Source organism: Pleurodeles waltl, chromosome 3_1, assembly GCF_031143425.1.
Source record: "Pleurodeles waltl isolate 20211129_DDA chromosome 3_1, aPleWal1.hap1.20221129, whole genome shotgun sequence".
NCBI lineage: Eukaryota > Metazoa > Chordata > Amphibia > Caudata > Salamandridae > Pleurodeles > Pleurodeles waltl.
In genome coordinates, this window is record NC_090440.1 from 1,835,523,487 (window position 1) to 1,835,549,192 (window position 25,706).

General features: G+C 44.1%; 1 protein-coding gene across 3 annotated transcripts in view; it reads left to right on the top strand.

The window, feature by feature from the left end:
* OSGEPL1 (O-sialoglycoprotein endopeptidase like 1) overlaps positions 1-25,706 on the top strand; it is a 158,163-nt gene that overhangs the window by 23,613 nt on the left and 108,844 nt on the right. For all 3 annotated transcript variants that reach the window (XM_069225906.1, XM_069225907.1, XM_069225908.1), the window contains exon 2: positions 24,893-24,962. In XM_069225906.1, the coding sequence (XP_069082007.1) occupies positions 24,907-24,962 (56 nt within the window). In that variant the 5' untranslated portion in view covers positions 24,893-24,906. The remainder of the gene's footprint in view (positions 1-24,892; positions 24,963-25,706) is intronic.

A 25,706-nucleotide genomic window follows, 5' to 3' on the forward strand; every position in this document is an offset into this window, starting at 1 on the left:
GTGTTTTCCGCATAACTATGGATTTGCCATATTTGCCAAATTAACCATCACCTGCTGCAAAATCTCTAGATTTTAACAAGAAAACAATTTTGGTTCTAGATCAGATGTATCAAAACTGAGTAAAAATGCAGCTGCACATTGTACAGTGAAGTGGAAGGCCCTTTGCAAAGGCTGATGGATCATCTTTCGGTCACTTACCGCTGTATTTGTGTGTTAAACCGCTGCCAATGGGGTGAAACCATTGGCCAGACAGGGTAAGCCTGGGTAAAAATGATAAAATAATATCACAAAATGTTCTGCATTATGCTATATAATTCAGAATTTTTTGACACATAATTTAGTCAACACTGCTGCACAATCTGGTCCACCACTACCACAAAATACCAGTGGCCCTGGTTCTACAATATCTGAGTAGCCCAAGGAGAACTAGACAAATGCAGCACTAATAACAACAATGCGATGATTAAGAAAACACTAATAAAATAAAATGGCCCTAACAAAAAGAAATGTAGGGATACGCATACAGTTCAGAAGAGCGGATGTGCTTCCGAGAGCCTTATATCCTTGTGTGGCACTCTGCACATAGCCAAAGGGAAGCAACAGCTAGCACGATTACCAACATGGCTGTCACTGCAGTCCGACCCAGCAAGATTAAAACTTGCAGATAGGCTGCCCAGTACAGCTTAACAGCCTAGCAAGAAACAAAAAGCACAAGGTGCAAAATTCAACAGATCCTGCCCCAACCTCTAAGAATCCTTTTGCCCTTCAATTAAAATATCACTTATGGGACCCAGTGCAAGGGAATGGGGGGAGTAAACCGGGAAGAAAATTCCAAAAAAGGGGCACAGTGGTGAGGTCACACCTTGAGCATTTGTGTTGATCCAGGGTTCATGTTTGGACGTCTTAATCCGGTCCCATCTCATGACACCCATGGATGTGGGGGAACCCCTCCCCTCAGAGCCTCCCTCCTTTTGAATTGGAAATAGACAGTAAAAGCAAGACTGAGAATGGCAAGCCCATTTTCGTTGCCTCTCCTGAGGTGATGATAGGAGACTATCAGACCACTTTAATATAAATGGGTGAACTGTGAGGGACTCTGACAAATATAAGATGCCATCTGCGACTGCAAGGGGATGGGGGCCCTACTGCATCTTACTAAAGATCTGACCGATCTGAAAGAGGAGCTAGGAGTTAAAATAGGCAACAATGGTGTGGATAGAGTGGTGGCTATGTAGGGCTTGATTTAAGGCCACTCAGAAGTCTTATCAGGGCTCCCTTTAAAAAGAGCTTTTGCTTTTTCCAGCTGATAACTCCCCCTGCTGGCAAGAAGTCAACCTTTTATCTTCCTGGCAGTGAAGCATTTGAAGAGTTCATACCTCATCTCTGAAATCTTTCTGTTTAAGACTTTACTGGTCCTCAAGGCAGAGAAGCTGGGCAGGTCCTTGAACCAAAGGAATTGTTGAAAGACGAAAACAACCAAAAAGACTTCAGTAGTGCCTGCTCTGAGGATTTATAGCAAAACTGTGTTTTAGTAAAACTGTTTTTTTTTTTCACACCACACCAACATCCAAGTTTAGCCAGGGACCAATTAGAAGTGACTGCGGTTGGGCCATCAGTGAGCGATGGCTTCTGAAATGCTCCTTCTCCTGATCAGAGTTCTCTAGCTACAGTCAATCTAGCCACCTCAACAACTTTGAGACACAGATTTGATTTTGCTGCACGGGGATCCAGACTGAGGCCCTCATTACGACTTCAGCGTCTTCTTGAAAGACCGCTGAAGCCGCTACAGCCAGTGCTGGCGGTATGCTGCCCACCCTATTAGGAGTTTTCCGCTGGACCAGCGGTCGAAAACAGTGTTCCCACCCAACCACAACATTGACGTCGGCTCGTAATCGAGCCAGTGGCAATGTTGTGGTACGTCGGTTGCGACAGCACCCGTTGTGCATTTCACTGCGCGTATTTCCAGCAGTGAAATGTGTGACGGGGCTGTCCATGGGGGCCCCTGCACTGCCCATGCACAGTGCATGGACAGTGCAAGGGCCCCTGACGCCCCCTTTCCGCCAGCCATTGCATGGCGGTGAGACCGCCATGTAAAGGCTGGTGGAAAGGGGACTCGTAATCCCCAGGGCAGTACTGCTTGCAGCGCTGCCCTGGTGGATTGTGACTGCCGAGACCAACAGGCGGCAACCTCATAATGAGGGCCTGAGTGTCATCTCAACAAATTTCTGATTTAAATATTGACTCACCAGTCAGTGCACCACGATGTGAGCTGCAGCCGCCTCAGTGGTTTGACTTTTTGACTTGGAGGTTCAACCGATTTGGGACAGAATTATAACCAACTGATTGCCAGAGTCGCCATGACATTGTACCACCAGTACCCATATGCAAGTTGCCTCAGCAGGTATCCTCTATGCACTCTGCCCACTAGCTTCTGATTCAACCAGAAAGACATTGTAAAACAGAAGATAAACCCTTGTTATTCATTAAAGACTTACACTCAGGGACTGTGCTGTTACTCTTCTTACCCTATTTATTTTTCTGGACTGTTTTATAGTTACCATTAACTTTGCCATTTTGGAACTCCTTGCACAGGCTGCTTTCCCCCATATTTCTATCTGTTATGTTTTTAATTGGAACTTGGTAAGGGCCTTTCGGTTTTGCTGTGTCTCCAGTCCCATAAATATTGAGACATCAAACTCTGGACCTGACAATTACAGGCCCAGAGATATTGGTCCTGAAATCATCAGCGTAGCCGTGGGGCTGCAGGCAGCTGCTGTGTTCGGCTCCTGCCTGCCCACATATTTCAGCATGAGTGGGGCAGAAAAAGAACCCATCTGCCAAATAAAATGAATACCTTCCTTCCTGCTGCCCCGTCTGCCTGCTGATAGGAAAAAGAAAAAGCACCTGTAGTGTTTACCATCTGCTTCAAGCAGGTGGTAAATGTTTGTGGATTTGGGTCTCTTGTTGCCCCTGGAATGGAAAAATACATGTGGAATTGGACCTGGTATTACTGGTCCACATGCTTTTCTCCTTTAAGGGGTGAGAGAAAAGCTAGCAATCCCCGTTTACTCATGCGTGGATACTTGCTGGAATAGTTCATTCTGGCCCTGGTTATCTCCTCGCTGAGTTAACCTGGAACTCAAAATAAGGGACATAGTGGTTGAATAAAATCTATATAAAACAGCATTGTTTGTTAGCTAAATGTGTTTGCAATTGTGGGAAACTCTGTATAACACTTGCTTATTGAGTTCTCACAATACTCTTGAGGAAGCTGTGCTTCATGGGACTCCTACAGATAGTATACTACCCAGGGGACCGTCAGACCTGTGACTTTATTTTTTACCCTTGTCTTACACTATTTATAACCCAAGAGAACACTAACCAATAACACATAACTTTCAATCCAAGTTGATACTTTTTCTGAGGGTGTCTCCAAATTGGGGGCCAAACTGTGACTGACTGGACAAAGGGAAACAATTAGGTATGACTTTCATGATTGTGTGTTAATTACCATTTAGTGACACTTATCCTTCAAAATTATAATACTATTCAAGACATATAATATTAGGGGATTATTTTCTTTGGCAAAAAATTAAAATACATTTTCCTCTATCACATTACAAACAACTCATTGTTGATGCACCTATCTTTGTAACTTTATTTCTCGGTAAAAGAATTCGGACTGCATTTTACCTTCACAATACATTTCTTTTTATATCAAGTTCATACAAGAGGACTGAGACGTTCAAACAACGCACATGACTATGGTGTTAGGCTATAATATTCTGTTAAGTTCCCCCAGCTAAAATACACCAGCAATCAGTATGCACGAAGTATTAGACAACATATTATGACAACAAATACAACAACTATACATGACACACACACTTGAGGGACACCGGCCAAGCACAGCAAGCGGGGTATGGCAAGTTACTATTTCTGAGGGTGCACTGACCTGTTGGGTCCAAGATTTGCCATTTTCTCTTGATTAAGTAAATTTAAACTTTGTGCGAGGTGCAATTTCTCACCTATTAAGATATACTTTAACCAAATAATTCCATTTATTTTGTGTCTAACTTTTAAGGGTTACCATGGTGCCCGCTCCATGGGCGCTATTAGTAGTGCAGATGTTCGAACAGGTAATACCCTTTCATATTGTTTTTGGATTGCTGTGTTTTTAAAGCAAACACTTTGTAAGTGGTAAGTGCATGGATAGCTGTGGGGTGTTTGTATATAATGGCTATCTACATTAGTGTATACAGCCTCCTAATGTGGTAATGTTGAGACTCAATATTTATGCTCCATGTTCCTGTTGTTTTGACCTCTTTTAACTAGTGGAATCTTGATTCTGTTTCAGTTGACCCTTAGTTATAACAATCAGTTTATTTGTGTGTGACTAAAGCACTTACACCTTACTTCATCTGATTTAGACAGATCAGCTGTATGGTAAGCACATTTCAGGTTTGCGTCATGGGTCTGAGAAAAGCCAAAAACTCCAAAAGAGGCTTTAAAAAACAGACTGAAACATGTTAACCCAGGCATGAACGGATCTGTTACTATCCTCCAACATCCCTCTATGTTTATTATTTTTAATTTTAACATTGACAGCCCCAATGAAGAGTCCTCTTAGTTGACCTCTGTGTCATGCCCTCCCCACGGCTTGCTGTTTATTGCCCATGCGCCCCATTGCAGAGGTTGCTGGGCTAGTTTTTCGAAAGTACACACACTTCAAATTGAAATACAAGCAATTAATTTGCTAATGCAGGCCACATTCCTTAAGCTTCCAAATGAAAATACTTGCATTCAAAATATAAACGTATTGCAGTTCGTACTGTTTGAATGTTTCCCTGCCAGTGACTTTTATTTTGTTGTGTTACTTCAGCTCAACAGGAGCATGTGGCCAGGCAAGGTCAAGATCTAGACAGGGGATGGGCCCAAAGAAGAGTGAGGCACTTTGGAAGTTTATGTAGCTGAGGCATCTGCGGGTTGTGTGTGTGTTGGTTATGGACATCGTTTGCAGTACAAAGGAGAAAGGAAGTGAAAAGCTTCAGGTTAGGAGTCAGACAAATGTCATTCATTTGTGTGAAGATATGCAAGGTGACAGTGCTGGGGGAAGAAGGGTGAACTGTTTCTGGGGGTCTCAGAGTTAGATATGTGTGTCTGGAGATCCCAGAGAGTCTGGGTGGTTGGGTCTGAGGCTCTTGTAATGTTTGCTTGATAGATCAATTCTGAACACACCTGAATGCAGTGTCACAAGTGCCTATTCCCTGGTTTCTGTTTGAAAGTTTACTTTGTGGCTCATTGTGTAAGGAGGGTGGTGGAAGATCTAATGGGATGAGACAGGGGAAAGTGTTTGGATGTGGGACACCTAGCGCTGATTACTGTTTCTATTGTCCACCCAGTCCCATAATGTTCCTGTGAGGATGGAAGAACAACGACCTGTACCTTGTGATATATCTATAAGGCACTGGTCTGCTAATGTCTGTCCTGTCAATAAAATTGCATTGGTGCTAACAGAAAAAAGAATGATGCAGGAATGAGGGTGGATCATTGAGTGAAACACTAGCTGTTAATATATGTGTGCTGATAGTTTTCGGTAGTGCAGGACATGTCACATCATGACGCGCTGTGATATACAAAATGACAAGGTTGTGGTATTAAGCAATATACAGACACATTAATAGAGATGAGGGGGTGATGTGGGACGAGAAATGGGATGATAAAGAGGAAATAAAAAGAGCAAGGTGAGGTGATTTTGAAGAGAAGCTGTGCGGGGATTACAGAGGATAGAGAGGATAGTTAGAAGGGAAGGAATAAGGTGGCGAAACAGGCAAGCACAAGCAGGAGAAAATAACACTGCCAGCGATGGAGAGTGATGAGGGTGGAAAAAGCTGGATGATGATAGGAGAGAATAACGGGGGAGGAAAAAGAAACATAGCAAAGAAACATTTATCAGATATATATGGTCCTTCATCCAACAAATATCTTTCCCTATTGTGCGCTTTGTAGCCTTTTAAATTAAGTAAAATGAGGGCAACAGCTGGTGGACTTTTTGCAATAGCTTAATGTGACCTTTGTCAAGTATATTAATCAGGAGTTGGGCAGAATATTATAATTGGACCCGCTACGGTTCATGTCTTTTTATCAGACCCAATATGTTATGTGTCTAGGATTGAGGCCAGCACTATGTGATACCACAGGTGCTGGTAAATGTCTTTGCTCATCCTTCTTCCCATCGTAGCTACAAAGCATTCCCTGTGCAGAGCTGAGTAGCTCTTTACACAAGAGCGTGATGGGGTCCTGGGTTGTACAGTTACCAGGTGCTTCCTTCAGTACTACTTGAAGGCAGTTTCTCTACCTTTATTCATTGTTTGACTACAGATAGTTACTACCGATCTCCCTTCAAGGTGCATAATAGTCTTGTTGATATTTGTCCTGCTTGAAGGCGATTTCTCCCTCTTTCCAGCGTTCCCTGCATACAACCGAGAGCAGACTCAGTGGTTGAGTCATGCACCTGGAATGTTATCAAGTTTTTATTTTATCGGGGTGATCGAGATGATGACATGCTGCTCAAAGAAATAAGAACTGGGTAAGGAAGTTATAGAGGGCGTAATGACGAAGATACTTACCAACAACCTTTAATACTCCGATTTTCCTTTCCTTGCCCTAGTCCTCACAACCCTCCATCCTCCCTGGAATGTCTTCGGGCTTGATTCTGTTGTCCTATGTTTGGCAGGCTGTAGTCGTTGGGTTGGGGTAGTATCTCTCTTCATGGCCCCTTCTCCGGTAGGAGATGGTAATAGAAAAGAGCTTCTTTTTTCATCTTAAATGTTTGGAAATAGGCAATTGCATTTCTCACTACAGCGGTGGACACATCAAAGAATTGTGAACAGGAAAAGGAGAATCAGACAAATACAGCTCTATGGTGAGTCATCCAAGCAGTACACTGGGACCATATTGTGGCCATCCAAAAGTGTTGATGTTTGAATGTAAATACAATATTCTGGAATATTGATAGCAGGTATCTTGATTTAGCATATAACAGTAGCATAGTAGCTGCCCCTTTCCTTACTTTTATTGGGCGCAAAATATCACAAGCTTAGTTTTATACTGCTAAAGGAATGCCAGCAGTTACAACAAATTTACTTCTAGTTCAGGTTTATTGATTTTTATACATGGTATTAAACACACTTTTCCTTCTTTCTTTTGTAACGTCAGTGACTCAGCGAGATTCAGAGCATGAGTAGGGTAGGTTTATCCCCGGTTCCTCATTCTCCTTCAAGCACGTTGTCAAACAACTAGGGAATAACCCTAACCTTTTTTAGTTACTGACTAGTGCTATTTAGCTGGACAGACTCTTTTTAAAATGTATTTTTGATGACATTCTCTTGCGGCATCACTACAAGTAAATCGAAGTACAATTTGTCACATCAAGCAGATATTCATTTGACAATATTAACCGGCCAAAGATAACTAAAACAGACGGTCTCGTTAGAAAAGTGTCCTTTCATAAGAGCCACAATGTGCTAGCAGCACTGTTTGCATCATCACTACTATAACACCATCCTTTAGGTCTAGTCGAAATTGAAAGATCCAATCTGAAGACTACAAAATGTAATGGTGCTATTCACCAACAGTTAGCACCTGGCGTAGGGATTATGAAAGCTGGTGCATGGCCCTGTAGTGCACTAGTGTGCATCCTCCCTGGGTGCACCTGGCACAGACTGAGTCAATGCAGCCAGTTGTGTGGCCAGCGGACTGTTGAGAGGGATTGCAAGGGCTCCATGAGGGAGGATGGCATAAAGAAACTCAGGGACTGGGGTGCAGGATTCACCTGTTCACACTTGCAGAGTTTGTAAAGGTGCACACCTGACCCCCCTTTCGGGAGAGGTCCAGAGACGTCACAGTAGGTTCAATCCATTGTTACCCCTGCGCAGGGCCAGACTGTGAACTCACAGGAGCCCTGGAAATTTTGTAAGACCAGCCCCCACACGGAGTCTGGAAGCGAGAGTGAGGGGATTATGCCGGATTGCTGCTTTTGTTACTGGGGGCCGATATTGCAGCACATTGCAAAACCACCCCCACCCCCACCCCTGCAGCCTCCCAGGAAAGCGCCTGATGCCCGCTATGCCTGGTCTGTCCCTGGCCCTGCGAGGAACCTCTGAAAGGTCAATGAGCTTATCAGTGTTCCCTCTCAAAGTGAACTGTATTATATCGAGAGTGGTGCACAATAAGCTCACCCTTCCGGATTGTTTGGCAATGCAATTGTATTATGGTACAGAGAAATGAGCAAAGTCATTTCCTCACTAGCCGTACCCCACCTGGGCAAATGAGGGCTGTCTACTTTAGATTCCCTTATACCACTGAGGCACTTTTAAGGTTGCACTACTTTACTGTAAATCTGTAGCAGAAAAGATAAACATTATAATACATAAAGACATTTTTTTCAACACAGATAACTATAAACCCCCTTCTCAACCAATCAGAGTAGGCAGTACAGTCCTCAGGTGTCCATTGCCTCGCAATGAGGGTCCATGACATCACAGCCAGTAACATAAATAGCCCAGATACTGAATGCACATCCTGTTCCTTGCTTCATTAACAGAAGATGCGTTCTCATACTTTGCTTTTAATATTTATTATTGTTAAAAATATATATTTCTCTGTTTTTACTTTCTATTAATTTTGTTAGTTTCAGTATTGTACTGACGGTGGTCAGCTAAAGCAGCTTCCTCAGGGCCCTAAAACAGGTCATTATCGGTTCCGCATATTTCTCTCCCCTGCTCAGTAGGCGGTACATGTTTTCCATCCTTCCACGTGGCATGCAGGGTTTTTATGAGTACATTTCCTTTCTTTGCAGAAGATGCATCCGACTTTGCACTGTGCGCCCAATCGATGGCTAAATTTTAGTCTTCAGAGACGGGGCTGAATATAAAATGTTTTCGCTTGCGCGTCAAGAATTTTCAATTCTGTTAAGGACACGGAGGCGAGGATTATGCTTTCTCTTTCCTTACTGAAAGAAACACAGCAGCCAATGAATGTATAGATAAATCAAAAACTACGAATCCCGACATTCCCAGTAGTCCATTCCGACAAATCCCTGGTCAACAGCCCATATAAATGTCCTTGTGCCTTAAGTCCTTCCTCTTTCTTTGCAACAACATAGCAAACAACTTGAAGAATCAAAACTTGAATCCAACCAGAAACTCCTTAAATGGCTCCAACCGTCCATTGTCCAAATTGTTGTTCATTGGAACATCAAATCCTTAGACATTCTTGGTATCCGAACCTAATAAATAAAAAAAACAGATTGGTAGTGCCATATAAAGAAAGTCTAAAAGGGAGGGAAAATCATGTTAAATACAGATATCAATTATGCATCATCAATTGTGATACATTAAACATGAATCAAATATTAAACATAGTAGATAAATACATATCACAAAGAGTGGGATAATCCTTGCCTCCGTGTCCTTAATAGAATTGAATACTCTTTACGCGTAAGCTAGAAAATGTTATATTCTATGTACGGACCAGAGGCTTCTGATTATGCTAGTTCAAAGTCAATCCACCACAACAGAAGCTACGCCTACAATAGGCATATGGTAAAACACTTTAAATGTAGTATCAGAACACCAGTCAGCCACATTCATTATGTCCTGCAAGCCGGAACCAACTCCAAAGGTCTTAGAGACCATAGCCCTTCTCACTGAATGAGCCCCAAAGAAGGAGACATCAATTCCAGCCTCATTCAACAACCATTTAACCCATCTAGCTAAAGTGGCTGAGGATACTGGGGAAAAAGGTCTCTGTAAGGAAATAAGTAATTGAACTCGAACATCCCTGCGAAGTTCTCAGGTACAATCTTCACATGCCTTTATACATTGAACAACACATAATTTAGGATGATGTGGAAAAGCTGGATAAGATATACATTTTGAAACAGTCTTAGTATGCCTAGAAATAGAAAAGGAAACCCCCGAAGGAGTAAATATTATATCTGCTAAATAAAGGGCTCTTACATCCGAAACCCTTCTGCATGAAATAAGACATAGTAAAATCATAACTTTAGCTGACAATTGCTTACATGATAAATCCTCATTACATGGCCAATTTTTTAGAAAACGAAGTACGATGTCAACATTCCATAGAACTGAATATTTAGGCTGAGGGGGTTTGACCATCCTGATGCCCCTTAAAAGCTTACAAACTAACGGGTGTTCACCTACAGGTTTTCTGTCAACATGAGGATGCCCCGCTGAAAGTGCTGACCTGAAATTATTGATAGCCCTATAGGCTAACCCCTGCATAGCTAACTCTGATTAATAATCATGCTAGTGTGGGCCCCTAGGAGATCAATACTCCGTTCACTGCACCAACCCACCCATCGCTTCCAGGAAGCTTCATATTTTCTATGGGTGGAAGGTGCCCTGGACTGGGACAAAAAGAAGATAGCCTCTCTCGAAACATTCATCATTTGCCAATGTCGCCAGAAAGTCTCCACGCCGTAAGGGACAATAGGCCCTGCATTACTAGAGGATGAGGGAGGAGTCCCGGACCCAGAAGTAACGAGGGAAACGTCGGCAGACAGATCGGGCATGCACAAGACAGTGTCTTTGCCACCAGGAACCACAATTGAACTCTCCACAGAGCTGTTATCAAAATGATCTCCGGCCCCTGTCTCCGAACCTGAGAGAGTACTCTCTGAATCATGGCGAAGGGGGGGAAGGCATAGAACAGAGAGGCCATCCAGACCTGAAGGGAAGCATCTGTCACGAGGGCTAAGGGATCCGGCCTCCAGCTGTAAAATAGAGGGAGTAGCAAATTGAGGCGAGACGCAAAAAAGGTCTATCGCACACTTCCCCCAGTGGTTAGTAATTCTCAAGAACACAGACTGGTGCAGCTTCCAATCGCTGACGTCCCTCAAAAACCGAGAGTTCCAGTCCGCTATCACATTGGATCATCCCGGAATGTATTCTGCCATCACTGAAATCTGATGATGAAGGCAAAAGTGCCAAAACTCCTTGGCAATCTCCGCCAGAATTCGGGACCTGGTTCCGCCGAGACGATTGATATAGCGTACTGCTGAGATGTTGTCCATACGCAACAGGATGCAACAACTGTCTTTGTGGGGAGATAGAGAGCGAATTGCAAAAGCTCCCACCAGAAGTTCTATACAATTGATGTGGAGAGAGAGTTCCGTTGGAGACCATCTGCCCCCGTCTCTATTGTCCCACATTGTACACCTCAGCCCCATTGACTGGCATCTGATTCTGTTACTATCTCTGGAACCGAGGCCAAAATCGCCCTCCCGTTCCAAGCATGCATGTGCTTCCAACCACCAGAATATCTCTGCTCGAGCCTCCTCTGTCCAAGAAATCTGCTCCGCATAATTGAGACCCTTGCATATATGCAAAATCTTTAGTTGTTGAAGGGCTCTGTAATGTAAGGGGCACGGAAATATTGCGTGAATAGATGAAGCCAGAAGACCTACCAACCTCGCTAGAGTCCTCAATGATATATTCGGAGAGGCAAGGGCTCTCGGTAACTCTTTCTTGATTATAGATCGCTTCGCCAGAGGAAGTCATAGCTGTGCCTTGACAGAATCGACCTGGAAGCCTAAGAATTCTATACATTGGGAGGAGATGATGATGGGTTTGTGTGAATTTATCAGAAACCCCACATCCTGCAATATCTGGATAGTCCAATTTAGGTGGACAAGAACTAACTCTCTTGTTTGAGCCATAATTAGAATGTCGTCTAAGTAAATAATTAGACATAAAAGAAAAGGAACTACCGGGCGAAGCTAACTTCCCTAAGGCAGAGCCTTTCAAACGTAATTACCGCCCCGCCGGGCGTTCTTTTAGGGGAATAAGCTGTTTCTCCACCACACGCCGCACCGCTGACGAGATCCGAAAAGAAAGGCTTCGGAACGCGTCAGCGCGAGCGTGCAGCGCAGAAATAGAGAGGACTAGCCTCTCTGACAGACAACACTGGCACTAGCGCGGCTCGGAAAGATCTGCGATTGACCCGTCCGAGTCTGGGGAAACCCACAAAGGGAGTCACTAAGCTCGGTTGGTATCTCTATTGCCTCCGCGCAGCCTAAACCTCCAGAATGGAGTTCACCGTGCCGTCACCCCTGCTCCCGCTTCGCTGCAATGCACACATTAAAATTCGTATAAATACATACACACTCATGAAAAACAAGACAAGCACTTAACTATGGCTGCAGCAGCAGCAAAGAAAGAGGAAGGACTTAAGGCACAAGGACATTTATAACGGCTGTTGACCAGGGTTTGGTCGGAATGGACTACTGGGAATGTTGGGATTTGTAGTTTTTGATTTATCTGTACATTCATTGGCTGCTGTGTTTCTTTCAGTAAAGAAAGAGAAAGCATAATCCGAAGCCTCTGGTCCTGACATAGAATTTAATGCTCTTTACACTTTAATGTGACGTCTAATGTTGACATTTAATGCACAATTTGTGCTTCTCGTGTTTGGGTACATGTGAGCTTCTATTTTTTTTTTTTTTTTTTTTTAGATATATTTTATTGATTTTATATTTCAGATATATATTACAAGTTGTACCATTATCAGCCACAGGATTCCAATGTATCTGCTTAAAAGAAAACATGTGATAACCCTACCCCCCACACACCACACACCACACACGTCTCGGATCACTGTTAAACCTTCAGCATCATTCCTTACTGCGTTTAGCTAAGAACTTAAGCGTGTGCTAATTAGCTGATGGGTGGACCCCATTTGTGGCTAGTATGGGCCTTTTGCTGCAGGGGCTGTGTCGCCAGACGCACGGTGATGGCTCGGAATAGGGCCTGCCTCTGCTAGTAATAACAGAGAGTGGGTGTTAGCCCATTGTGTTGTATTTATTCGCGTGCATGCGGGCTGATGGGCTACTAGCTTGTTAGGGGGAGGGGTGTGCAAGCCGTTGCGGCTTTGTGTGTGCCGCGCGTGGATTGTGCTATTTGCGGAAGGTGCGTAGATGTAAGTATGCTGTCTGTTCTATCATTGCATTCCCAGCTCATGGGGGTTTATCATCATTTTTGGCCTCGAGTTTAGCTACTAGTGTATCCCATGCAGCACTTCCTGTATGCTGTTGTCCCTCTCGCGCCATCTTTTTCAATACCTGATGTTCCGTGGGGGCCCAGCGTAATGTTAAGATGCTCCAAGTTTTCCGAACGGGTGCCGTGGGCGCCTTCCAATGCATAGCTATTAATCTTTTGTACATTAAGCAGGCTAGGTCTACAAATTTATGCAGGTGTCTTTGTTTTTTGGATCTTGTCCTAAGCCCCAGTAGGCAGGATTTGGGTTCTGTTGACAGTGCTAGCCCTGTTAATTCGGGGATCTCCTGAACCCCCTCCGACCATGCTTTTTGTATATTGGGGCACTCCCAGACCATATGATTAAAAGTGAGCTAGCGGCGCTTTACATCTAGGGCAGGACTGGTCAGAGTCCGGGAACATGCGCTTTATCCTAGCAGGGGACAGATATGTTTGGTGTGTGTAGTTGAACTGGGTGTATCTAAATCTGGGATTCCTTGACACTCCACGGGCGTGGTGCAGGGCGTTCAGCCACTCAGCCTGTGTGATCTGGACAGGGAGGACGGAGTTCCATCTCTCCGTGTCTTTCTCCGCATGCGGTTCGGGGGGTTTATTCAGGATTTTATATAGGCTAGATATTACTTTTATTTGGGCATCATATTGTAGAATATGGTGGATTGTAGGAGAGGGTTCTCGTTCACTATTGCCCTCCCCCCATGTTTTTTTAATTGCGTGGCATATGGCATGATACGTCAGGAATTGGCCAGAATTTATCTTGGTGAGATCCTGTAGTGCCTCGAACGACATGAGCCTACCGTCTACCGTTATATGCGTGCTCGCTCCGGACCACTCCGGGAGGTGGTCCAATGGGATATATGGGGAGTAGGGGAGCACGAATCCCCCTTTCTGCACATATTTGACCCAACAGGCGTGCGCAGCCGCCAGCAGTGGGCTAGCGTTGCTTGTCTTGGGGTGTTTGGACGCCAGCCATTGCATCAAGGGAGTGCCTTTCAGCCAAGTCCTCATCCACGTTGCTTCCGCCAGCGCCGGTCTGTGGATCCAATTCTGAACCCACTGCAGCTGTGCGGCTGCGTAGTAGCGTTCAAAGTTGGGGGCCCCAAGGCCCCCCACATCCACCGGTCGCTGCCACCCGAGCTCTGCCCCCGCTCCAGACAAGCCGCAGCAGGGCTGAATTCAAATTGCCAAAGAAGCTTTTGGGAATAATGATCGGTAGAGCCGCGAAATAATATAGTAGTCTGGGCAGAATCAGCATGTTTGCGATCGCCACCTTCCCTGGTGGGGAGAGCGGCAGTTTATTCCAAAACTGCAGCGAGCCTTTTATAGCGGCCAGCGCCCTGCCCAGGTTACCTGAGATCTTCTATGTCATGGTATATATTAATCCCAAGATATTTAAACGTTGCAGGGCACCATTTCAAGCGCCCGAGCAGGGGAGCCCCTTGTCTTTCGGGCGGCCACTTTGCAAGTGGGAACGCGCATGACTTTTCCCAGTTCACCACCAAACCCGACAGGTCTCCGAACTTGGCGAGTAGTGATATTACTGAGGGGACAGCTCACCTCGACATCTCCCGGCGAGCGCCGCCGTCCCTCGCTCGGGCCCCCCCGAGCTGGGATCCGCGATTCGGGCCGACAGCATGCCGGCGGAGCCGCTGGAGCAGTGTGTCCTCCATCCCCGCGTTTGACTTGGGTCAGATTAGGCCCCACGGGCCCCGTGCGGAGCCGCGGCGTCACCGCCAGTCGGCGACCCCGCCTCCACAGGGATGGGGGGGGGGGGCGCAGCTCCTTAATTTTGAAGCCCGCGCGGCGGGCACCAGTCGGTGAGCGGGGGCAAAGGCCCACGCCCCCGGCGCGCACGGGCGCCCAGTTCAGCAGGCCAAGAGCTGTTGGCGCCAGGCGCCGCCTGGGCGCAGCACACTCGATTTAGCCACCGCGGCTGCCTCCCGCGGTCAACCCGGTCAGGCCAGGGGCCGCGGCCCAGCGGCTCCCGGGTTCGCGATGAGCCCCCGGCAGCTCCCTTTGCATTCCGGTCGGGCCGGAGCGCCCGCAAGACGCCACAGCGCTCCCCAGGCGATCTGCCGCCTTCAAACCGAATGTGGAGGGACGGGGGCGCCCTAGAGGATACTTTCCGGCGGGCCCTGGACGGAGCGTTCGCTCAGGCATCCATCCCGGCTGCCATTTTGGCTCCTCCTCCCATGTGAGCTTCCATACTTGCTCTTCCCCGATGATGAGCACAGAGTTACATTTACCTTCTGTCCTTTTAGCTCGCTGCTCGACAGAGTGCTTTTCTATTTCATCATGGTTTAGTCTCAGAAGTCCTTTAATGTTGGTTATGGTAGAAATTTTGTTTGGTTGTTGAGGGGTGAGGGTTTCTACATGAAAACAAGAGAATAAATTATGAATCGGAGATTCTTTTTTTTGGTTTGGTAATTTTTATGAGTCAGTTTCTAATTAACGTAAACTTTTTCTCTGAGTTACCCTCATTTTGTCTTACCCTTATTTTGTTTTACATGCTGCTCGCCTTGATTGCTTGTCTCCTTTAAATTATAATTGGGGGGGAGGGGGCTGCTGATGAAAGTGGTTTGCAGAATATGAAACGTTCCCAAGCATCAAAAGCTGCTTGTGAGGACTCACTTTTTATTCAGAATGTGGTTTGTTCTGCAGTGACTGCAAACATGACCTCAATGCATGAGCTAATTGGAAATGTAATCTCTGCCTCCTTTTGAGAAGTTAATTGCCTGTATGCCTTTTTGTCCTCCAGAGGAGGCATATTCAGCCTATGACAGTAGGGCACTAGGGATCAAATGCTCCAAGAAAAGGAGTATGTCTGAGGCATCTCAGATGTGAAAAGCACCTACGATGTCCTTGGTCACTGCACAAGATTGTGAACCTTTCCTTTGTAGGCATGGAGGAGGTTTTCTCTCTTTGGATGGTGTCCCTGGGAGAGATAAACATTCCTTTTCCCTTACTAATCAAGTAAATAGCACAGATGATGACCCTAATGCGCATTTTCAGCCTCTTTCCTCTTCAGCTAATACCGGTGGTGGCTAGTGACCTTTTAAAAGTGGTGGGGTGTAATCCATGTCTTACTCTGACTCACTCAGCCTCACTAGGTCTCACTAATACATATACTCTCACTCATTCTACTCTGGGCCACTGTATCTCACTCAGTCCCACTTATTCTCTCTCATTCTAAGGCCCATATTTATACTTTTTTAGTGCGGCATTTGCGTAGTTTTTTGACACAAAAACGGTGCAAAGGTACAAAATGCAATTGTATTTTGTAAGTTTGCGCTGTTTTTGTGTCAAAAAACGACGCAAATGCGGCACTAAAAAAGTATAAATATGGGCCTAAATTACTCAGTCTTACTGTGACTCAGTCTCACACGTAGTAACACTCAGTTACAATCAATGTCATTCTTCCTCACTCACTTACATTCACTCACACATACTGGTCCTTAATGTCACTCATTCTCATTCACCGCTCTGAACAGTATCTCTGATGGCTGGCGCAGGCACCTTCATGCACCTGTGTCAACAATCAAGTAATTTCACTAGCTGCCTCAGTTTGTTGCTGGACTGAAGCGGGTCTGCATTTTATTTGATTCATTTTTAATATATCAAGAGTGAATAATTATTCTCTCCTGATACTATAAAAATGGACCACAAAACGAGGAGTGTGTAGTGTAGCTGTGGAGCTGCCACTGATCCAAGGACACCTATCCATCAAACCAATCCATCCACTCAATCATCCATCCTTTCATTTATCCATCCCCCTTTCATCCATCCATCCATCCATCATTTCACTTCATCTAGCCACCCTTTTGCTACATCTATCCACCCTTTCACTCCATCCATCATCCTCCCTTTCTCATCCATCCAGCCATTCTTTCACTCAGCCATCCATCCACCCATCCATCCATTCATCCCTCCATTTATCCTTTCACTCAGCCAACCTTCCTTTCACTCACTCCTCCATCTATCCATCTATTCATCCATCAATTCACCCTTTCACTCATCCAGCCATGCATCCTTTCATCCAGACATCCATTTACCCTGCCTTTCACTCATCCTTCCATTGTTCAATTGTTGTCCGCAGCTGGTTCCTTTCTTCTCTTTGGCCAAAGTTAAACCAAATGCAGTACTAAACATGTTACTGCCAGGAGAGCAGCCCCCTGCACCCTTCCTACAGCCTGCCCCTTTGTGATGGTGAACAAATTGTTGCCACCTGCTCCCTCCTTGTCCTCATCATTCTGCCCCATGCCCAGCAATTAAAGTGGATGGACCTTTACCACCTCCTCTCAGGGCCACTGTTAATGCGCCCCAAAAGCAACTGGATCACTTGCTTTCTAATTCAGTACTCCCTCGCCGATGATGGCACTGCTGTAGCTTGTATCTGCAGGTCGAAGACAACCTCGCGCGACTGGTGCTTGCGCAGTAGAACATCTGCAAACTTCACTAGACTTCACCCAGGAGATTCAGCAAACTGTCTCAGAGCAGTGGTTTATTTTCAGCTGCTCTGTTATTTCCCTGTTCTTGCCTCTCCCCACAGGGTGGCAGGGCAACGCCACATTTTCTCTTGAACACCAGTTTCCCCTGGCTAACACTGCAGGTTTTGCGTGTATGATTTAGGATATGTTAAGGAAACTAGATTAGGGCTCTTGTGTAACAACCTGAGTGTGAGTAATGGACTCTGTCTCCCTCAAGTGAGGAGATTGGTGCTTATTGGAGTGGGTCTCTGATGGATCAATCCAACTGGAGGCAACGTCCATCTCAGTGTCAGAGACGTAGCTTACTCCACAAACTCTTGGAAAATGTATTGCTAATGCTCTACAGAGTTGTCTAGATAAGTTGTTTGACATTTTATGGCCCTGACCCAGACAATATAAATTGAGAAGGATGCTGCTGCTTCTAGGACACCACTTAATTTGACGTTCTTAAGAGGTTGGATTCAAAGTGCTTTCTGATTACTGGGAAATGCTATTGGTTCTCTTTCAGCATAGCACTGTCGGTCCCTTTTGATATAATCAATCCCAAGTTGACAGAAATGTCAAAGAACTCGGAGCAGATACAGAAAGAACGTCCTCTTTTTGTGGAAACTTTAGAACCCATGTTTTAGAAAGGCTCACTGGCACACTACCTTTCATTTTAGCATCCTTTTAACCTTAAAAAGGGTATCTTTAGCGTGAATAGGTCTTTGTTTTCCTAGGGAAAGCTGGGTGGCAGATTCACCCAATCAGTGGCTGTTGCTTCCTGCAGAATACTCGGTTCTAGATACCATTCACAGTAGAGTTTAACTCTCCCCCAGTTCAGATAGTTCCTCATGGGCCACTTTTTTATCTCCAAAGTAGAGAAAGGTTTGAGAAAGAAGGAAGCGACATAAGGGTGAGAGCATTTTCCAGATCAGGTCCAAGGTTTTCTCAGCATCCTATTTTTTTATAAAGAAAGGGCACAAGAGTTTTCGTCCTCTGATGAATCTGAAACTTTTGAACAGTTTCGTTATGGGTAGGCATTTCAAGATAGAGGTTGTTCATTGACTGCAAGATTGTCTTCAACAAGGAGATTGGCTGTTGAAGGTGAATGTGAAGGATGTGTTTCTTTTGGTAATCAATGGAGGCACTTCCCACTTAGCCTACATATATTAGTCATTGGACTTGAATCCCATGTGAGAAGACCTTTATTTCATTTCCCATGATTTATTGCAGTTTTTCATGTTATCAAAGGCAATTTAATGATAGTTTTTCATTTGATTAAAAACATATTTTTAAAACATATACTTATATACTGTTAAAGTAAATACTGAGTCACAATGGTACAGTACACAACAATTTGAAAATAGATCACCCCACTCATCAGCCACTGCCTACCACTCATGTACACACTCCCATACATTCCTTATTCATTCATCCTTCACAGACCCAGAACACCAGGTCTTCTACACTGGCACAACGGAGCCCATTGATGTGTTATGGACAGGGTTTGTTCGTCGACTTGGTCCGATTTTTCTTCCTCATAGATGGTTCCTCCAGTTTTCTTGGGGATGAAAAGTATCAGTTCAAGGCGTTTCTTTCTGGATTCTGCTCGACCCCAGAGTACAAAACTCTTGCTCTGCTCAGGTCTTGTGGTGTCTGGTTAACTGTTTATCTGTATATGTTGATTTTGTCGCATGACTAGATGCTTGAAGGTACTGGTAGCGAAGATAATATCTCTGCAGTAGAATTTCTGGTTTGTAATCAACCAAAACAAATCTCAGCTAGTGACCTCTCTGTTGATTATTTTTGGAATTTATGATAGATCTGAAAAAAGTGTTTTTTTCTTCTTCTCAGATCAACAATCAAAACCATAAAAAGGAGATATGATTGGTTCTGTAGATGGACAGATTTTTTCTGCAGAGGTTAGCAAGCATTGTAAATCTTTTGTCCGAATCCTTTCAGGCTTTCCTGTCTCCCTAAGTTACACGATGTAACTGAGCTTGAAGACACCTGCACTTGAGAAAAGGCCTCTCTTACTCAGCATTGGCATCCCTTTGAGTGAGGTTAGGGAGGAGTTGGGATGGTTGCTCTCCCAGATGGTGACATGGAACCGCAGATCTATTACAGGCCCATTCCCCGATATCTTGTTAGATTCTGATGCCAGCAAACTGGGATGGGGAGTTCACCGTGGTGACATTTTTACTGGAGGAAAATTGTCACTAGACAATACTAAGGGCCATATGTACGAACACATTTTCCCATTGACACAGAATGGGAAAAACCCTTTGCTACATCTGGCCCTAAGTTACTTAGAGCTGCATGTAGGTTCCTTGGCTATGACAAGCAAAGCTCAGGAGATGGAGGGTTGTTGTGTACTGCTATGCATGGAGAACATATAAGGGGACAGTTATCTAAACAAGTTAGAAAGGGTTGTTCCAAAAGTTTAATAGATTTGGCCAAAGACTTTTGGCATTATTTTCTAGACAGTGGAATTGTTTCACAGGACAACTGTGCAGCAGATTGAGGTTCTTGGTTTCTGCAAGACAGGAGTGATTGTTCTCTGGTCATGGATGTGTTTCATCATTTGTATTCACTGTGGTGACTACTTCAGTATGTCGTTTTGCTTCCAGTCACAATCACAAACTTCTTTGGTTATTCAGTTAGAGACTGAATCCGTAAGCTGTAGGTGTATTCTTTCAGTTTTAGGATTTCTTGAAGGGATATGTATTCCCCCCTTACCATGATCCTCTGAACACTGCTATATGTTGCCTTTCCCCCTTTGCCATGATCCTCTGAACACTAATGCATGTCAGGAGGGAAACGTGGGTCTGTTAACTTAATTTTCATCACACAGGTTTTGTAACCACAACTTCTGGATCTCTCTGTAGATTATCCCAGACAAATACAAAAAATTCTCCAGATGCTCTCCAGCCCTAAGGAGTCTTCTCATGCGCACATATAGTGAGGCCATCGTCACCTGATTGCCAGGAGGATTTCAGGGGATCCTGGAATATCACAGATCTTTCATAAGAAACTCTGTTGGTCATCAGAGCTTCTGGGGCTGTGTCCACTACAAAAAAATATGTGTATGCCATGTTAGTCTGGGGGAGCTGGTGTGTGAACCAACAGGTTTACCCCTTTTCTGCTTTTCCAGTAGAGGTTGTGAATTTTCTAGTTTCTCTTTTTTTGCAAACGATAAAGCATACACAACTATCAATGCTTACAGGTCTACTATGTCAGAGGGTGGGGACATGGCCAAGGTGGTAGATGAGTGAATCACAGTATGGCGAGCTACCTTCGAATTGCCCTGCGAGTGCCCTCTTGACAATGCACTGACCCCGTCCAGACTGCCCTCACTGCAGGGCAGTGCTGCGGAGACAGAGGTGTCCGTGCAGATCGAATGCATCTAGCATTGGCTGCCGCTTCACCTGAGACCTCAACTTCCTGGAGGAACTGCGAGCGGCCTATCCTGGGGTGTACTCCAGTGTTGGTCGACAAGTGACCGATAATGCCTCCCAGAGACACCAGGAAGGCAGTCCATTATGCTCGATGGTGCAGCAGGTGCCTGAGGGGGACGTGCTCTCGCATGGTCTCAATTGACCACTCTTCCCTGCTATTGTCAGGAGCTCAATCCATTGTGGCCACAAGATACCTTCAGCAATGGGCGTGAGACATGCACATGATTTTTACACAATAGACAATTGGCTCTCTCTTCACCCTGAATGCAGGCAGTGCTCGATCCACTCTGGGATGCATCACTGCATATACAGATAGACTTATTCTAATGTAATATAGAGGCGTAGGAGAGAGTTATTGACGCAGAACATCAAGGACACACACTCTCATACCATTGCCCTCTGAAACTGACCTTTACTTGTTGCTGCTTGCACCCATGTATCTCCTGTGGAGACTACACTCGGAAGCCCTCCTCAATTCTGTGTTCCACTCCAGGTGGCGCACCACATTGAAGGGCATTTTGCAGAAAATGCTGGCATGGTATTCAATCAGTCAGTCAAGTTGATTTATATAGCAGCACTAATCACCCGAGAAGCGCTTGAGAGTCATGATGGTTCAGGTGAGTCAGTCGAACAGCCAGGTTTAAAGGGCGGTCCAGAATTCTAGTAGAGGTGGAGCTCCATAGCTGTAGACGGAGGTCATTCCCTGATTTTGCCGTGAGGTAGGAGAAGAAGCATCCTCTGCTGTTGCTTTGGTGGAGGGGGGGGTCTGAGAGAGTGAGAGGGAGCGGGAGAAATTCCATGTACATTTTCCACACCCTACCACATTTGGCAAACAAAATATAATTTCAGCTTAGTTAGACTTTGAATTCTTCCTGATTGCAAATACATTTGCTCTTAGCCTAATAGGAAGAGCGCCATCGAATGCCAAAGCTACTTCCTAATGTGTCACTGCCATCCAGGAGGAGGGTCAGAAAAATTAGCCATTACCCAGGAATCATGCTTAAAACCTGGCTTGCAAAAACATAGGGTTTGCTACCACAGAAAAAAACCTTTTTCACATTGTATCAAGATGCTTTTACAGGTCTGAAGCCTTGCCAACTTGTAGGCGGGCTTTTGTGACCCATTTCAAATCGTTGATAGGAGGAGGGGTTCTTAGGATGACCCCTTTCTGTTTAGGAGTTGCTATGAAATGTATCAATGCTTTGCAAACCCAGTTGGGGTCACAAACCAGTCATCAGATACCCACGCCTCAATGCAGAACGCTCATAATTTGCTAAGAGTTGGCATTTTCCTTAGGCCAGCTTCCATTTTAGGACTCAAGTCTTGGGGGAAGCAGGCAGAGGGCCAGGGCACCATTGACCGTCTCTCCCACCCAAATGTGTTCCCCTTAAAGCAGCACGCACCCATTTAATGGAGAAAAGCTTATTTATGGACATTGTGGGGTATAACCTATTAGTATTTATGTCATATTGCAAATTGACATGCAGGTCACAAGAGGTTGTGTACAATTCACACTCGCTATTTGTGATCTGGCTGTACATACATTAGGCCAGTATTTATAGTAGTTAAGAACATTGGATAATAGCATCTAGTGAATAATTAAGGTTGCATCTATCTCTCTCAAGTAGAGAGGATTCCTAATTTCAGTAAAGATGTCCCTGGTTACAGAGACCCCGTAGATACCAAAACTGAATCACAATGTCATTGGTCTCCAGAACTTTATCATTATACCTACGCAATTGCTGCTGCTTTATTCCTATAACCATGTATGGAAATGGCTTTGATGCCTTTTATATCTGTTGTATAGTGTATTATACATCAGTGTTTATGTCGAAAATGGAAAAATAAAAGCTTTAAAAAATATACATTCTGTGCAAGTTTAACAGAAATGGCATAACAGTAACACGGTAGTTACTGCACTGCAGTGATCCACTATGCACTGTTCAAATATAAAAATAATAAAGAGATATGATGAACAAAAATATTTTGAAAAGTCACAGTCTGTAGAAGGGTTAGCCGTGTGCAAAGCATTTTTAGTACATTTGGCTTTGCAGTCGGTTTGCCTCAAAAGTCTTCCTAAGCCAAAGTATTCTGCCCTGAGGTGTGAAGTTATTTTGGATCACCTTCTGCACTGGCCAGCAATCAAATCCCTTTCACTGAAATAGCTTTTTATACTAAGCTAACCACGTTGATGTGTTTATTATTTTTTCCTTACGGTCTCCAGTGTAAAAGCTCTGGATACTTCAAACAAATAATTTCCCTCGAGGGAGTTACAGTATATGTTACCACAAAGGCTTTATATTCAGTGTTTCATACACCCTTTAGAGGCTATCTAAATTTTGTGTAGTCACATGTTTAAAATGATATGAAGTAGAGACTACTGCTTTTTATTCTCCTTTAGCTTACCAGATCTTAAGCAACTTTACATACTTGTTTCTGGTTCAACTTTTGCAAGACAAGTTAGATGGGTCATTAAGAAAGCTGGTATTGACATTTCACTATTTGGAGCCAATTCCTGTAGAGGGGCCACAGCCCATACGGCTTTTGAGGCCTCTAGAGGACATTTTGAAGGGTGCAGACTGGTCTCAAGAATATCCACTTTAGAACCTTCTGATTTAGGGCAGTTGCTCCTGTTGCTTACTGAATGTTTTATAAGCTTTGAACTTGTCATAGTTGAGCCTCTCGTCTTGTAATAGATCGTAAAGTCTCTCCCGTTAATATGTCAGGAGGTTTGAATTATGTTAAAGACACAACACGGAGGTGATCCCCCCCCCCCAAACTGCTAAATTAATTATTGTTTTCTATTTTCACTTTGATGGCCCCATCTTCTTCAGCATCTTATGAATTTGTAGTTAGACGTTCCTCTGATGTGTCAGTTTTTCTCATTTGGGGGATCCTTAACTTGATCGAACTGTGTGTTTTTCTCAACGAGTTCATTGGCTTAACTGTGTTTCTATCGTAGGATGTTACCTCAGCTTCATTCAATGAAAGAGGACGTGTCCTCTGTTCTGGGAAATTCATGTGATTGGCTGTGATATAATGTGCCTTCATGTACACTGGAGTACTGGACTGCATACTTTGACTGATTAGGAAGGGATTTATGAGTTTATAAGTCAAAAAAAATATTTATTTATTATAATGGTTATCTTTTCTGCTATAGTTTTACAGTATTAAGTAAAGTTGTAATCTTCACCTCTTTGTCCTTAGTAAAATCCAGACCTCCTGCCACATTTGTGGGGTAGATTAAACGTTGATTTGTGAGTGTTAATGCTGCATCAGCTCAATGGGTATAGTAGACTGGACTAGAAAAATGTTTACAGTCTCTTTTGAAATTCTAGTTTTGTGGGGTGCAAAAACCGGCCCATATAAAGGCCCCTAGACAATCATTCTAAGTAGATCCTAGGTTTCATTAACACGCGTATCTGTGTTTCAGTTTACATGTGTGCAGATAGTGCCCGATTGTTTATCTATCCTGCAAACCTAGCAGGTTACAAGTTACATGGTATCACATTTATTTTCCTTACTTGTAAATATTGGTTCCTAACCATGTTCCGTGTTCTGGTTTGTGGACCAGTAGAGTTTGATCGTTCCCAGTGATGCGCCGTACCGGCAGTTCCTGCTTACCTTCAGGTCCTACTGGCTGCCTTGTCGCTGTGGTATCTCATACTTTGAAGAAAGCCCGTGCATCTGCATGCCACATTAAAACTACCATTGCTCATCTTATCCACAGATGAAATATTTTAACATACTGTGCTTTAGAAGAGTGTATGAAATGGCAGGTGCTTTGTGGAATTAATATTTAAGACAGCAGACTATGTAAGCAACTGTTTTCAATTTACCTGTAACTTTTGTACTGTTTCAATGTCACATTTTTACTTACCCACAGGGTCTGAAGATATAATGGCCAGTCTAGCAATGTCAGGCTTTTCGTTGTTCAAGACATGTTTCCAAAGCAGGTATAGTAAAAATATTTTGTTTATTAATTAAATGATTTGTTCGTTCTTCTCTGTATGAATAACATTTAGATGCACTTTATGTCCTGGTCAACACTGCATAATTGATGTTCTGTAACAGTATTTGTTACCTTCGTACAGGCATAGTGCCTTTATTCTACTGTCTGCATAGAGATGAGGCAAGACTCACAGGTTGTAGGTCAATAAACACAAACAGTCTTCAATTTCTTGTTTCTTCCTGTCTCTCCAGGACACTTTAGTTATACATGGTCCCAAGTATTGCCATTGGTCTTTCCGGACTATTCACATTTCATTTTAGATCTGGACTTTAAGGACCGTTTTAGGAGTCTCACCAAACTATTGATTTTTCAAGAAAAATAATACATAATAAACACATACCGAGGTGCTTTTGTTCAGTGGTTCTTCCAGTCACATTTTGCTTCATTTTACCACATGATACAGGGCGAGGCAATGGGTCAGCCCAATTAACTCACAGAATTTTTCACTCTGAGTGATGGTAAAAAGCTATGCAAATTATTCTCATCCATTTACAAATACTTCCCATTTCTTTGGTGATAAACCTGTTTCTCAGTGTGCTTCTTAGGTCTCGTCTGCCAGACAGCTTACAGCCCTCCTATTGCTTACCAATGATTGGGTTTATTTTCTCTCATTTACTTGCTTCTGATGCGATGGCTTGCCTTCCTCTTCTTATGTTTGTCTCTCCTGTAGAGCTTACCCACTTTGCTG